The 15,671-nt window shown below is 38.2% G+C and overlaps 1 protein-coding gene across 1 annotated transcript in view; it reads right to left on the reverse strand.

The window, feature by feature from the left end:
• TASP1 (taspase 1) overlaps positions 1 to 15,671 on the reverse strand; it is a 254,366-nt gene that overhangs the window by 186,955 nt on the left and 51,740 nt on the right. Inside the window, exon 6 of the mRNA XM_052651058.1 lies at positions 13,244 to 13,323. Within this exon, the coding sequence (XP_052507018.1) occupies positions 13,244 to 13,323 (80 nt within the window). The remainder of the gene's footprint in view (positions 1 to 13,243; positions 13,324 to 15,671) is intronic.

Here is a 15,671-nt window from a genome sequence, read left to right on the forward strand (position 1 = left end):
GAAAACTAATGAATTTTTGCCTAACTAAAAAATTATGACATTTTGATTCTACTTGTTTGACTTAGTATGGCTAGAATGCTAGATTTCTAATTAAAAAATAGATATGAAACTTTGTGACCCCAGTTCTCAAGGCCAAAATACTGGATTGCATAGGCTTTCCCTTCTCCAGGAGATCTTCCCAACTCAGGGATCAAACCCAGGTCTCCTGAATTGCAGGCAGATTCTTTACCAGCTGAGCCACAACGGAAGTCCAAGAATTCAGGAGTGGGTAGCCTATTCCTTTTCCAGTGGATCTTCCTGACCCAGGAATTGAACTGGGGTCTCCTGCATTGCAGGCGGATTCTTTACCAACTGAGCTATCAGGGAAGCCAAATTAAAAAACAGATATGAAACAAACAACAAAGGTTTACTGTATAGCATAGGGAACTATAGTCAATACCTTGTAATAACTTATGGTGGAAAATAATTTCAAAAATAATATATGTGTATTTGTATAACTGAATCACTTTGCTGTGTACCTGACATTGTAAGTCAACTATACTTCAATAAATATATATATTTAAAACATTTTTAAAAGATGGTTCATTGATAAAAAACCACATAAAATTTTAAATGTCTTAAGGCAAAAGATATCATATGCAAAAGTAAATGATAAATGATATTTTAAAAAATTTAAGGTATATGCAAATAGTTATGAGATAAGATTAATACCCCTAAATCAGAATGGTCTAATATAAAATTAATAAGTTCGAGATAGAATTAAGATGGCAGAGTAGGAAGCACCAGGAATCTGTCCCCACACCGAGACAACAACTGGCCTGCTAGAATCTGTCTAATGTAAGTATTATGGAACTCTGGAGTCTGTTAAAGAGGAAGGTTTCCAGGGGAAGGCGTGGATATAAACTGTGGTTAATTTGGATGAATTTCAGCTTATAGCCTCTACCAACTCCCCACTCCCAACCCTGTGGCAGGCAGCCAGACACACATTCCTACAGCAGCTTTCACATAGCTTGTGAGAGCCAGGTGAGCAATAGAGACCCTATCCTCCAAATACCAGAATCTATACTCTGATTGCCAGTTCTGGCTGAGGTACAGACTCAGAGACAGACAGCCATTGTTGCAGTGCCTCTCCCTCCAGCTGAAGTGGCCTCCAGGGAATTTAAAAGGCTACTGCTTTTTCCTCTTTGCAGAGACAGACATTTAAGGAGATATACAAATGGCCAACAAGCACAGGAAAAGATATTCAACAGCATAATCGTTAGGCAAATGCAACTAAAAATCATGAGATACCATCTCATACCCATTAGGATGACTGTTAACAAAACAAACAAACGCAGAAAATAAAAAGGGTTGATGAGGCTGTTAAGGGCTTCCCAGGTGGTGCTAGCAGTAAAGAACCCGCCTGCCAATTCAGGAGACTTAAGGGAGACACGGGTTCAACCCCTGAGTTGGAAAGATCTCCTGGAGAAGGGTATGGCAACCCACTTCAGTATTCTGGCCTGAAGAATCCCATGGACAGAGGAGCCTGGCGGGCTGCAGGGGGTCACAAAGAGTTGAACACAACTAGTGACTTAGCACTGACGAGGCTGTGGAGAAACTGGAACCCTTGTACACTATTACTGAGAATTTTAAATGGTGGAACTGCAGTGAAAAAGAGTACAATGGTTCTTTGAAAAGCTAAAAACAGGATTACCAAATAACCTGGCAATTTCACTTTCGGGTACCCAAAAGAATCGAAAGCAGATATTTATACACCTCTGTTCACAGCAGCAATTATGCATAATAGCCAAACACCAGAAGCAACCCAAGTTGTTTCAACCCATTCAGTGTATAAATGGATATACTAAATGTAGTGTATACATAAAACGGAATATTATTCAGCCTTAAAAAGAAATTCTGACATGTGCTACAACATGGCTGAACCTTGAGGACATGATGTAAGTGAAATAGTCCTGTCACACGACGGAAAATGTATAATTCCACTTATAAAAGGTTAGAGTAGTCAAATTCATAGGGACAGAACTCAGAAAGTTGAGTGCCAAGGGCCAGGGGGAAGGACACGAGGGAGGAGTTAGCATTTAATGAAAACAGAGTTTCAGTTTTTCAGATGAAAAGCATTTTGTAGACAGATGGTAGTCACAGTTGTACAGTGTAAATATAATTAAAGCCACTGAAATGTACCATTAAAAATGTTTAAGATGGTAAATTTTACATTGTGTATTTTACCAAAATTTAAAAAAAGATTTACAAAAAAATGTACATGAATTTTTATTTATAACAGCATTATTTATAATAGCCCCGAACTGGAAACACCCAAATGCCTTTCAGGAGATAAAGGATTAAAAAAACAGTGGTACATCCTCTGTTTAGCAATTAAGATGGTACAAGCTATTGATAAGCACAATCATCTGGATGAACTGCAAGAAAATGATACTAAGTGATAAAAAAGCCAGTTCCCAAAAACTCATATCCTGTAGGACACCATTTATATAATATTCTTGAAATGACAAAATTACACAAATGGAGAAAGATTAGTAACTGCCAGTTGTCAAGGAAAGGGATGAAGGTGGGAGGCAAGTGGGTGAGACTATAAAAGAGCAACATGCGCGATCCCTGTGGTGATGAAAGTGCTGTGTATCTTGACTGTCAATATCTTGAATGTGATATTATACTATTAATTTGGCAAGATGTTCCCATGGGAGGAAACTGGGCAAAAGGAACATGGAATTTCTCTGTATTATTTCTTAGGATTGCATGTGAATTTATAAGTACTTCAAAATAAAAAATTTGAAACTGGCCATATTAACTAGCCACATGGAATTAAGTGTTGATATATCTATGCTAAAACTCTGCAACTATAGAATATGTTAACACATGTTATCTTCCAAAGTATCCTAAACAGAGGCAGAAAGACTACTGAAATATAAGAACACAGCCTAGCCACAGAAAAGAAGAAAACAGGATCCTTTGTGGCAGAATCATGCCCATAAACTGATAGAATAGGAGGTCCTAATCTATTCTTTACTTAATTTAAAGATGTACCACAGGACCTATCAAAGCAAAACATAGCTTAAAATTAAGGAATAGATGGTAGCAACTTTGTAGCACAAACTAAGGTTGTCCTTTACCAAAGAAAAACAAAATCACATCCCTTTCAACTTCAACCTTAATGAACTTTCTAGAAGAATTCAAAAGAATGTACATATTCTATCCCAGACATTCTGAAAACTGAATGCACTGAAATTACCTCCAAAACTTAAAAAATGGCAGATGCCTGGGTCCCATCTAAAAGCTGCTGTTTTAATTGATTTTGAGTGCAGCCAGGCCTTCAGGATATTTCAAAGCTCCCCAGTGACTGATGTACAGTCAGAGCTGAAAACCACTGCTCTAATGGATACACCTAACTCCAGATATGATCAATCACTAAAATCATCATATCAGTCAATGCTACAGAGCTAAGCCTAATCAATTCTAGTGAAATCACATCACCAAGATCATCTTCATATCCAGCATATGGTGAGGGTGATATTAAGAGTCAACATTTGAGTATTGCTATGGACCAGAAATTGGAGTAGAAATTCTTTACAATTTACATATTTCAAGGAATCACAACATCTCCATGAGAAAAGTTTCTAGGAGGTAACTTGCCCCTGATCATAAAGGCCTACAAAGTATGCGGTCACAGTATGAGCTACTATGTGGTCATCAAAGGTATCAACTGTAAACAGCCAGATTCCTCAAAAGTACACAGTAAACCACTTAAGAATCTGGTGATAGCCAGCAAAACGGTAAATGCACGTCCTGTATGAGTCAGTAAGTCTACTTCCAACTATTTAGCACAATGAAACATATATATATATATTAAGTGATGTGTATAAGAATATTCATGAAATCATCAATGTTAATGGCAAAAACTAGAAACAACCTAAATGCCTATCAATAAAGAAACTAAATAAATTGGCAAAATGCTATTCAGCAGTTTAAACTTAATTCATCTCTCTATATACCAGCATGGACAGATTTCAAAATACTTCTTGCTGACTGACAAAAAGATATTTTTAAAAATCATATTATGCTACTACTTACCTAAAAACTAACTAAAGATACTGCAGTATGATACCATTTATCTACTTATAAAAATACTACTACTAAACATTTCAACATTTCTGTTGGAACAGAGAAAAGCAAATCAAAGAGGTAACTGTGCTTATCAGACTGGGCTGCTGCTGCTGCTAAGTCACTTCAGTCGTGTCCGACTCTGTGCGACCCCATAGACGGCAGCCCACCAGGCTCCCCTGTCCCTGGGATTCTCCAGGCAAGAACACTGGAGTGGGTTGCCATTTCCTTCTCCAGTGCATGAAAGTGAAAAGTGAAAGTGAAGCCACTCAGTTGTGTCCAACTCTTAGCGACCCCATGGATTGTAGCCCACCAGGGATTTTCCAGGCAAGTGTACTGGAGTGGGGTGCCATAGTCTTCTCCGATCAGACTGGGCAGGAGACTGCAAATGGGAATGGAAGTATAAAGGAAGACCAGGTTTACAGAGAATGCTCCAATATTTAAGAAAACAACATATTCCTATGCCATGCAATTAAAAAGTAATAATACAATGTTTAGATACATTTATTTATATTATTTTATTATTATAGGGCTTCCCTGATAGCCCAGTTGGCAAAGAATCCACCTGCAATGCAGGAGACCCCAGTTCGATTCCTGGGTCAGGAAGATCCCCTGGAGAAGGGAAAGGCTACCCACTCCAGTATTCTGGCCTAGAGAATTCCATGCACCATATAGTTCGTGGGGTAGCAAAGAGTCAGACATGACTGAGCGACTTTCACACATTTACAAAACAAATAGCTTATATCAGATTAACTCACAGATCAATTGTTATAAACTCTGGACAGAATTTTTAAATTAAAAAAAAAAACACACACCTATTTGAAGGCAAGAGATCAAAAGCTGACAAAAATAGGAGAGGATTCAATCACTGAAAGAAAAGAAACACACTGGGTGAGATCTAAATTCAAATAGCTTTCCCCATGAGGCACTCCCTACTCTATGAGATGCATAAAAAATAGAGCTCAGGTAGAAAACTACCTTAACAGGTCAGAAATGAAGGAGTGTGGGGCTACTGAAGTCACTGGAAAGGAGAGAGGAATCCTGCAAAGGAGAAACCCACAAAAGGAAGCCCAAAATCTATGTATGTGTCTGTCCTTCAGTCATGTCTGACTCTTTGCGACCCCATGGACCGTAGTATGGCAGGCTCCTCTGTCCATGGACTTCTCCAGGCAAGAATACATGAGTGGGTAGCCTCTCCCTTCTCTAAAGGATCTTCCCGACCCAGGGATTGAACCCTGGTCTCCTGCACTGCAACAGAGCCACCATGGAAGCCCAAATCTATGTAAAAGTCCCCTGAAATCTTGAATGAGAGCTTAACTGTTCATACAGGATGCAAGATTCCATGAGAGAAGGGACTTCCCTAATGGTCAAGCTGGCAAGACTGCACTCCCAAAGCAGGGGGCCCAGGTCTGCCGCCTGGTAAGGAGACTAGATACTGCATGCCACAACAAAGATCCTGCAAGCGGCAACGGAGGAGCCCACATGCCACAATTAAGACCTGGTGCAGTTAAATTCAAAAAAAACAAAAAACAAAAAACAGTTCACTGAGGAAAATAATGGCTGAAAAGCGGACAGATGTTTTAGTAAATACCCACTGTACGAAAGACAAAGTTTGAGACTTTCCAATGTAAACCCCAGAAAGACTGTATCTTAGGAATGAAGACCACAGCTGGTACTAAGGGACAGCTCTGGGATTAAGAACAAAATTGAAACAGATTCACTTTAGCAAAGCCTGAAACGAGGCTGTGACAATATCAAGGTGATTTGCAAATAATTTAATTACATACTAGAACAAGTTCAACATCATTCAAAGGAAGATAAATCATAGTTTCTAAAATGTATCATCCACATGCTCAAGTTGTAATTTTTTTTAAAAAAAGTTTAAGACATGCAACTAAATGGAAAATTTGTGACGAAGGTCACACACACACAAAAAATCTAATTGAAACTGACCTACAGATTACCCAGATTTCAGAATTACCAAATATTTCAAACAATTAAAACATTGTTATTAATAACAATGATAAATAGGTCAACAATGGATACAGTGGGTTGAAGATATGGGAAATTTCAAGACAGAGATGAAAGCTTTTTTTTTTTTAAGGAAAACTGTAAAACTGAAAAACACAACATCTTGTTCTTGCTTTTTTAAATCATAACAAAAGATTAATATCAAATTAGATACTGCAGGAGGAAAGATAAAAAAGCTCGAAGACAATTCAACAGAAACCACAAACAGAAAAAGCGTGATGGTTAGTTTTATCTGTCAAAGTGACTGAGCCAGAGTGCCCAGATATTGAGCAAACGCTATCCCAGGCGTGGCTGTGAGGCTGTGCTTGCTGAGGATGAGATTTACACTGAAGCTGACAGAGTAAACCAGATTGCCCTCCCTAAACTGGTTCAGTTCAGTTCAGTTCAGTTCAGTCACTCAATCGTGTCCGACTCTTTCTGACCCCATGAATCGCAGCACGCCAGGCCTCCCTGTCCATCACCAACTCCCGGAGGTCACTCAGACTCACGTCCATCGAGTCTGTGATGCCATCCAGCCATCTCATCCTCGGTCGTCCCCTTCTCCTCCTGCCCCCAATCCCTCCCAGCATCAGAGTCGTTTCCAATGAGTCAACTCTTCACATGAGGTGGCCAAAGTACTGGAGTTTCAGCTTCAGCATCATTCCTTTCAAAGAAATCCCAGGGCTGATCTCCTTCCGAATGGACTGGTGGGATCTCCTTGCAGTCCAAGGGACTCTCAAGAGTCTTCTCCAACACCACAGTTCAAAAGCATCAATTCTTCAGCGCTCAGCCTTCTTCACAGTCCAACTCTCACATCCATACATGACCACAGGAAAAACCATAGCCTTGACTAGACAGACCTTAGTCGGCAAAGTAATGTCTCTGCTTTTGAATATGCTATCTAGGTTGGTCATATCTTTTCTTCCAAGGAGTAAGCGTCTATTAATTTCATGGCTGCAATCATCATCTGCAGTGATTTTGGAGCCCCAAAAAATAGTCTGACAGTTTCCACTGTTTCCCCATCTATTTCCCATGAAGTGCTGGGACCAGATGCCATGATCTTTGTTTTCTGAATGTTGAGCTTTAAGCCAACTTTTTCGCTCTCCTCTTTACTTTCATCAAGAGGCTTTTTAGTTCCTCTTCACTTTCTGCCATAAGGGTGGTGTTATCTGCATATCTGAGGTTATTGATATTTCTCCTGGCAATCTTGATTCCAACTTGTGTTTCTTCCAGCCTAGTGTTTCTCATGATGTACTCTGCATATAAGTTAAATAAGCAGGGTGACAATATACACCCTTGATGTGCTCCTTTTCCTATTTGAAACCAGTCTATTGTTCCATGTCTAGTTCTAACTGTTGCTTCCTGACCTGCATATAGATTTCTCAAGAGGCAGTCAGGTGGTGTGGTATTCCCACCTCTTTCAGAATTTTCCACAGTTTATTGTGATCCACACAGTCAAAGGCTTTGGCATAGTCAATAAAGCAGAAATATATGTTTTTCTGGAGCTCTCTTGCTTTTTCCATGATCCAGACCTCATCTAATCAGCTCAGTGTCTTAACAGGACAAAAAGGCAGAGACTCTCCCCTGAGTAAGAGAAATCTTCTTGCCTGACTGCCTTTGAACTAGAAGGTCAACTTTTTCCTGCTTTCAGACTTGAACTGAAACATTATCTCTTCCTCGTTTTGAGCATGCCAGCCTTCACACTGAAACTACACAGTCCAGTTGACCTAGTTTTCAGGCCTTTGAACTTAGACTGAAATTACTCTATTGACTCTCCTGGTCTCTAGCATGGTGTCTGATCCTGCAGATCTTGGGACTTGTCAACTTCCACAACTACATGAGCCAATTCTTTATAATATCTCATAGATAGACAGATCCTGGTTCTGTTTCTATAGGAATCTTTATTATCACAGAAAGCAGAGAACAAACACTGGGGAAAAAAAATTAGAGCTTGAGTAATACATGAAAGTGTCAAAGGTTTACTATAGGTGAAATGGAAGTTCTAGAAACAGAAGAGGGAGAGCAGGAATATGAGGGAGAGCAACTGTTTAAAAACTGGGTCCATAACAAAACCAGCACAGAGAAAACCACACTTTGGCAAAAACAAACATAAAGAACAATTCTTAAAAACAGTCAAAGAAAAGAAGACACATTATACACAGGAAAGCAATACCAATCATGTCGGACTTCCTAACAGAAACAATGGAATCCAGAAGATAATGGAATAACATCTTTAAAAATGTTCAAAGGATACAATGGAATATTATTCAGCTATAAGAAGAAAATCCTGATATATACAGACATATCATCTACAATATAGATGAACTTTGGAAACATACTAAGGAAATAATCCAGACACAAAAGGACAAATATTACGTGATTCCACTTAGGGAAGGAACCTAGAATAGGCAAACTCATAGACAAAGTAAGTAGAAGAGACGTTACCAGGGGCAGGGAAGACGGGGGATGGGTGATCACTGTTTACTAGATAGAGTTTCTGTCTGAGTGAAGGAGACAATAGGAATGGACAATGGTAATAGTTAATCAACACTGTGAATGTACTTAGTACCACTGAGTCATACTCTTAAAAACTGTTAAAATGGTAAATTTTACATTATGAGTATTTTACCACAATTTTTTGAAAGTGCTAAAAGAAAAAAAAAAAAAAAACCTGCCAACCTAGAAGTCTATATCCAACAAAAAATATCTTTTCAAAGCAAAAGCTTTTTTTTTCCCCCAGATAATGAAAGCTGAGAAAATTTTCCACTACCACATCTACCACATTACCAGAAAAGTTTTAGCATTCCAGGCTAAAGGAAATGATGCCAGAAAGAAATTCAAATCTACATACAGGAATGAAATAAGTAAATATATGTGAAAATGTGTAAGAAATTTCGGATAAACCTTAGAAAGACATTCTGAAAGTTGAAGGAGAATAAAATCCTACAAATTATGCCCCCTAAAGGTAATCAAGTATAAAGCATTATCATTAACCAGCACCAAAACACCATTTTATTTCTACTGAGGATTAAACAAATGGCTAAATATCAAATGGTATGTAAAATTTCTTTAATCTAAATAATAGTTATAGCTTCTCGTTTTAAATTTGTAAGTCAATCCATTCTTTTTGGCCAAAATAAAAAATGAATATGTCACTTAACTTTCAAACACCTTTTTTATTCAGAGATTTCTTGTTGATTGGGTATATGTCATTAAAAAAAAACAAAACCTATGACACCTTATGTTTTTCTTATTCCAAGTATAAAATACTAATATATGGTCAAAAATAATTTTGCCATCTTGCAAAAGTCTAGTACTATTTTATGTTTTTATATAAATGTTCTGAAGTAAAATTGGCAGACTGAATGCATGAATTCATCTCCATGCCCTACTAAAAATTTACCAGAAAGAAATGTAAGTGGGGAGGAAGGCTGGCATACCCAAGGGGTGAGTATAAGAGAAGAGTGGTATCAGCAGTTTTAGAAAATAGAAAACAAGTAACTAATTGAGCAGAAGAAGGTGAATCACAATGCCCACTAGCCAGCACATCACAAATCAAACTAATCTCAGCCAAACTAAACTAATTTCTGCCAAAGAAACATCAAGAGAACTTGAAACAGAAGGCACCTGGTGTGTCTGAAAGCCAGGCCAGGACTAAAACCAGGAGAATAGGCAGATGGAGATGCCCAGATCCTCACCCTGTGCTTGCAGATGACATGAAGGTAACTCCTGGAGAGACTGAACCAGATGGGCCCCAATTTAGCTGACGTGGAGCACAGCTGGGAGCAGGCAAGGACTCTACCTAAAAAAACAGACTTTGACGTAAAAGTCTGAGGAAGGCAAAGGAACACCTCCAGCCCTTCCCATGTTCTATACCCAAATACTGGCTACTGCCCTGCCAGAGGTGGGAAGATGTCTCTCCCTAACCCAAGAGAAAAACTGCATAGAGAAATGACCACGCCTCCTCTCTTGAGGTCAAACAAACCTGCCCTCTCACACAAAGCTGCCAACAGGCCTTTAGGTGCCTCACTTGGGAATATGAAACTGCAGAGGGTCACTAGATAGTTGAGGAAATTAGCAAACATGTATTAGTGTCCAAAACACACAGACACAAAGTAAGACAGAGGAAGCAGAAATAGCAGGTAAGAGCACGTTTTAAACCATAATATCCCAAGAGAGAGAGCAAAAATGCTGAGTTCATGAAATAAGAACAAGGATATCATGTTTTAAAAGTATTAATCATAGATCCATGGATCGGAGCCCCCAGGCTCCTCTGTAAAGCCATGGGATTTCCCAGACAAGAGTACTGGAGTGGGTTTCTATGCTCTCCTCCAAGGGATCTTCCCAACCCAGGGATCAAACCCACATCTCCTGCATCTTGGGAGTCTTTACCTGCTGAGCCATCAGTAAAGCCCAAAAACACTAAAATCAAAATTACAAATGCATTAGAAGTAGAAAATTTGGAAGATAAAATTGAAGAAACTTCCCAGACAATAGGATAAAAGATAGAGATTTTTAAAAGGAGAAAAAAAAGTAATTGTTGAAAAGGATACATAGGATTAGAGCACAAGATCCAACCTCTAATTCACAGATATGAGAAAAATATAGAAAAGTAGGTGGAGATCATTATCACAAGATCTTCTAAAAAAATCTCCCCAAAACAGAAGCAGATGGATTTCCAGATGGAAAGTCCAAAAGTGGACTCAGTAATCATAAATAGAAAAACAGACTTATCCCAAAGTATCATTGTCGTAATAAGAACATGGAATTAAGAACTTCCTTTGAAAGAGGAAAAACACACCACAAAGAACTGGGAACCAAAATGCCAATGGACTGCATAATAGCAAGACTGGAAGTTAGAAGATAGAGCAATTTCTTCAGAAACCTACATGTAAGTGATTTCCCATCTTACATATACTAAATGTGGAAGTCAAACAAGAAAAAAAAAGAAAAAAACCCACACATGCCATTCAGGAAGCAGCCACGTTGACACTGGAGAGAGGAAAAGGCAACTCCAGAGCGATGGGGTGGTAAGGAGCAGACGACAGCTGCACGGCAGGCCTAGGGGCGCCCAGGCAGACCCAGGTTGCCAAGGGGCCTGTGTCCAAGGAAAAGCAAAACCAACTGGCAGAGCGGCTCTACCCTGAGATCCGCTGGAGAGAGCTTAAAGCAGAATTAGTGACAGGGAGTGTGAGAACACAGAGTCTCATCCTCCCTGCCTCCCTGCACACATACTTCTCCCACCAGCCTCCCGTTAGTCCAAATTTCAGTGACATTAAACTCATTTTGTGAATATGTTACTAACAGCTGGTCCTTGCTAGACACTTGCTGTGATAGATAATTATCTCTTTTTTCTACAACTTGGTTTCCTTGGAGCCAATGAGTCCTCATTTTTTCTTTTGATTATTTAAATTATACTCTGATTACTCGGAGAAGGCAATGGCACCCCACGCCAATACTCTTGCCTGGAAAATCCCATGGACGGAGGAGCCTGGTAGGCTGTAGTCCATGAGGTCACTAAGAGTCGGACATGACTGAGCGACTTCACTTTCACTTTTCACTTTCATGCATTGGAGAAGGAAATGGCAACCCACTCCAGTGTTCTTGCCTGGGGGATCCCAGGGACGGGGGAGCCTGGTGGGCTGCCATCTATGGGGTCGCACAGAGTCAGACATGACTGAAGCGACTTAGCAGCAGCAGCATAGATTACTTAAAAAAAATTTTTTTTCAGTTGTCTATGTTTTTAAACAATTTCTTTGTTATATGCATAAATATGCAGTCATGACTTCTTTCTCAAGATAGACATATGAAACACACAAATATAAATATCCATTTTTTACTTTTTAAAGTCATTATTAGATTTAATAATGTCTTTATTAATCATTTGGGTACCCTGGTGACTCAGAAGTTAAAGCGTCTGCCTCCAATGTGGGAGACCTGGGTTCAATCCCTGGGTCAGGAAGACCCCCTGGAGAAGGAAATGGCAACCCACTCCATTATTCTTGCCTGGAGAATACATGGACAGAGGAGCCTGGTAGGCTACAGTCCACCAGGTCGCAAAGAGTCAGACACAACTGAGTGACTTCACTTTCTTTTCTTTATTAATCATTATGTCTTTATAACAATTTCTAGTTACTTTATAACATTTTATTATAATAATATGTGACAGTTTATTCACTTACATTCTTCTGGGTTGGATATAAGAGTTTTTCAAAATTTTTTATATAATTGTTTATGTTTTTCTTTCTCTTTTTCTTAATTGAAGTATAGTTGAGTTACAATATAAGTAGCAGATGTACGGTATAGTGATTCACAATTTTTAAAGCTTATACTCCATTTATAGTTATTAGCTATATTCCCTGTGTTGTACAATATATCCTTGTAGTTTATTTTATACATAATTGAATTTCTTTTACATTTTTGATAATGCTCACTGAGCACCCTTCTACATAAATTCGTCTATATCTCCAATGACAAATTCAGAGAAGCAGAATGGGTTTAAGGCTTTTGATTTATATTACTCAACAACATCCTCCAAAATTTCTGCCAATCTACATTCGTACCTACAATGTATTATGTTCATTTGATCACACACTTGCCACCAGTAATATATATTTTTTAACTCCTTCACCAAGTAAGAGGGATTTAACAAGTAAGATTTAACATGTACTCATCTTAATTTAAATGTCCCTGTTAATTATGCTGTATTATCTATTTATGACTTTTGACCTTTTTTCTATTTTTTTTGTTTTTCCTTCTGCTACACTTGGTACCTAGAAAGGGCTTCTTCAGCTCAAGGATTGGTAAATGTTGACCTATGTTTTCTTCTCTCTTTAAGTGGGTGGTATTTTGGTTTTACTGTCTGTAATTATTTTAAGTAGCCTACAAAAGATCCTTTAACAATACTTCTATAAAAGCATGAGAAAGCAGGAGTGGGGGGGACCTCAGGAAGATAAAGTTGACTGAACATCAACTAACTTTCTACATATCTTTTAACTAAAATATTTCAACATACAAGCTTTCTTCCTTAAATACAGGTGCTACATGGATCAAAAGCAATGTAACACTTTCAGGTATATATGCTAATACAGCTTAATTTTGAAAAGTTTTTACTCACTTGTGGTCATGATGCTAGGAGGGCAGGAGGGTATTCCATGATCTACTGCCCATCTGTAGGCTCCTTCTCCAACTAAAAAGCTAACAACAGAAAGATTATTCTTTAAAAAATTCAGTGTCATCTTCTCCTACATGTATATAGGCAATAAATATATATAGTTATTTGTATACATATATTATTTATATACATATAAAGTAAGATAAGCAATATAACAAGACAACTAAAAATTTTGCAATACCTCAAAATGGCTATATACCAAAAGAATTTTTTCCCCAAGTTAGAAATTTTATAATTAGAAACAGTAAATGGTATGATATCATTTATAATACCTAATAAGTAAAAATTGGCAAAATGTAACATAAGAAGTAAAAATAGTTGATTTCCCAGTAGAAAATATAAAGATTTATCTTAGAACAAAGTGGTTCTCAGTTTATGTACAAGAACTATTTTAATCATGTTAAGAGTTAAAGCTTAAGCAAGTGTCTTCAGACTTGGTATTCTTGCCTAGCATAACAGCTGGATCTATCCATAATGAGTGGGGTACATCCACAGATGCCCAAACACAATGATATGCACTTACATTTCTAAACCTCGGTGCAATATATATATATATATATATATATATATATATATATATATATATAAATACACACACACACACATATATGACTCAGAACCACATTTTCACTGTGGTAAGGTCTTGTGGTGTGTCCTAGAGGTCATTTTTTAAGCCCCAACTGCAGGTTTTAGCATAAGAGTAAGTGAATAAAAGGATACTGTTAGCTAACTGTAAAAGACTTCCTTTCAAAGATTTCAAATAGCATGCAGGATAATTAACCACTCCATTCCCTAACACAGTAATAGCAAGCAGTTACCATAATAATCAGTCACTTCATCTCCTTCCACAGCCAACTTCTTAAAGATCTCAGCCAGCCAGTAATGGATTCCTTGAACTAGAGGCTACTCATTAGTTTCCTGCTCCCTATTGTCTGTTTCTGTTCCTCTAATCATCCAACAATAAAAACTCAAAGTAATACATATTGAAGTCTTTAGATTTGATTGCTAATAAGATCAATGACAGATTAGAAGAAAGTCAAAGTAGATACTTAGAAATATACTCAAACAGTTCCAAAGAGAAACTAGATTGTTAGGCTCAATAACTTTTCCAATATATACAGAGCTTGGAACTGAGGGAGCTTTTAAAAAAAAAAAAAGAGGAGGGAGAGAGTTCACAAGAATAAACAACTTCACCTCTTCAAACTTCCATTTTTTAAAAAAATTCTAAAGGACTCCAAAAATAGAAAACAGTTCTCCTATTCTTGTATCAAATGAAGACCACTGCAAAGAAACAGCCAAGAAAAGCTGTCACATAAAGGAAAACGGAAGAATAATTCAAGTAGGAACTTGGATGCAAATTGAACTATCCTGATGGCATTTGTAGCACTTTCTCCTGCTCAAAAAAGACTTTGATATAAGAAATAACTTCTATTCATGTGAAAATGCAAAGGAGATGCTGAAGTAGTGCATAAAATGATCAAGACAGAAGTCTGGAGCTGAATCTAATATTCTCAGCACATCCACTAGTCATTTAGAGTTCGATCCCAGTATCTGGGATCAAAAGCATTTTATAAAATATGCTTAGTGTTATTTTTCATTTCTCAATCATTCATAGATTTGATTCTAAATGAAATCAGTTTGCCACTGTCTGCAATGAAAGTTTTTAAATATGTTAGGTGTTTTATAATATTTACCAAGAAAGTGAGCATTTTGGATGCTTGTCTTATGGATAAGAATTCTGAATACCTGACTTACCTTACTATCCAAAATTACGTGTCCAGTAGTGCAACATCACAAAAAGTGGCATATAACTGCTTTTGAAATCATTTAAAAATGCTATAAAGTTATGTGAGCTTGGTTAAAAACTATACAATCAAAAGGGCTTCCCAGGTGGTGCTGGTGGTAAAGAATCCACCAGCAATGCAGGAGATACAAGAGATGCGGGTTTGATCTCTGAGTTAGGAGGATTCCCTGGAGGAGGAAATGGCAACCCACTGCAGTATACTTGCCTGGAAAATCCCATGGACAGAGGAGACTGGTGGGCTACAGTCCATGGCGTTCCAGAGTCGGACACGACTGAAGCAGCTGAGCACACTCTATCAAAAGCAAAAAATCACTTCCCAGAACACTAACTGCAGCACCAACTCAAATTTTTCCCAAATATTCATGATTCTCCAAGGAGAAAGCTTTCATAGAAGTTTCACCTCAATTAACCAGGAAACCCACCGACCCCACCTTGTTAACACACCCAGAATCTGGCCACTTCTCACCACTCCCCTGCACCACCTGGGTCTGAGCCGCCTCCGTCGCTCTCCTGGATTGCTGCAACAGCCCCATCACTCCCATGCTTGCCTTGCTTGGTTCCCTGCCT

Source organism: Budorcas taxicolor, chromosome 13 (genome assembly GCF_023091745.1).
Source record: "Budorcas taxicolor isolate Tak-1 chromosome 13, Takin1.1, whole genome shotgun sequence".
NCBI lineage: Eukaryota > Metazoa > Chordata > Mammalia > Artiodactyla > Bovidae > Budorcas > Budorcas taxicolor.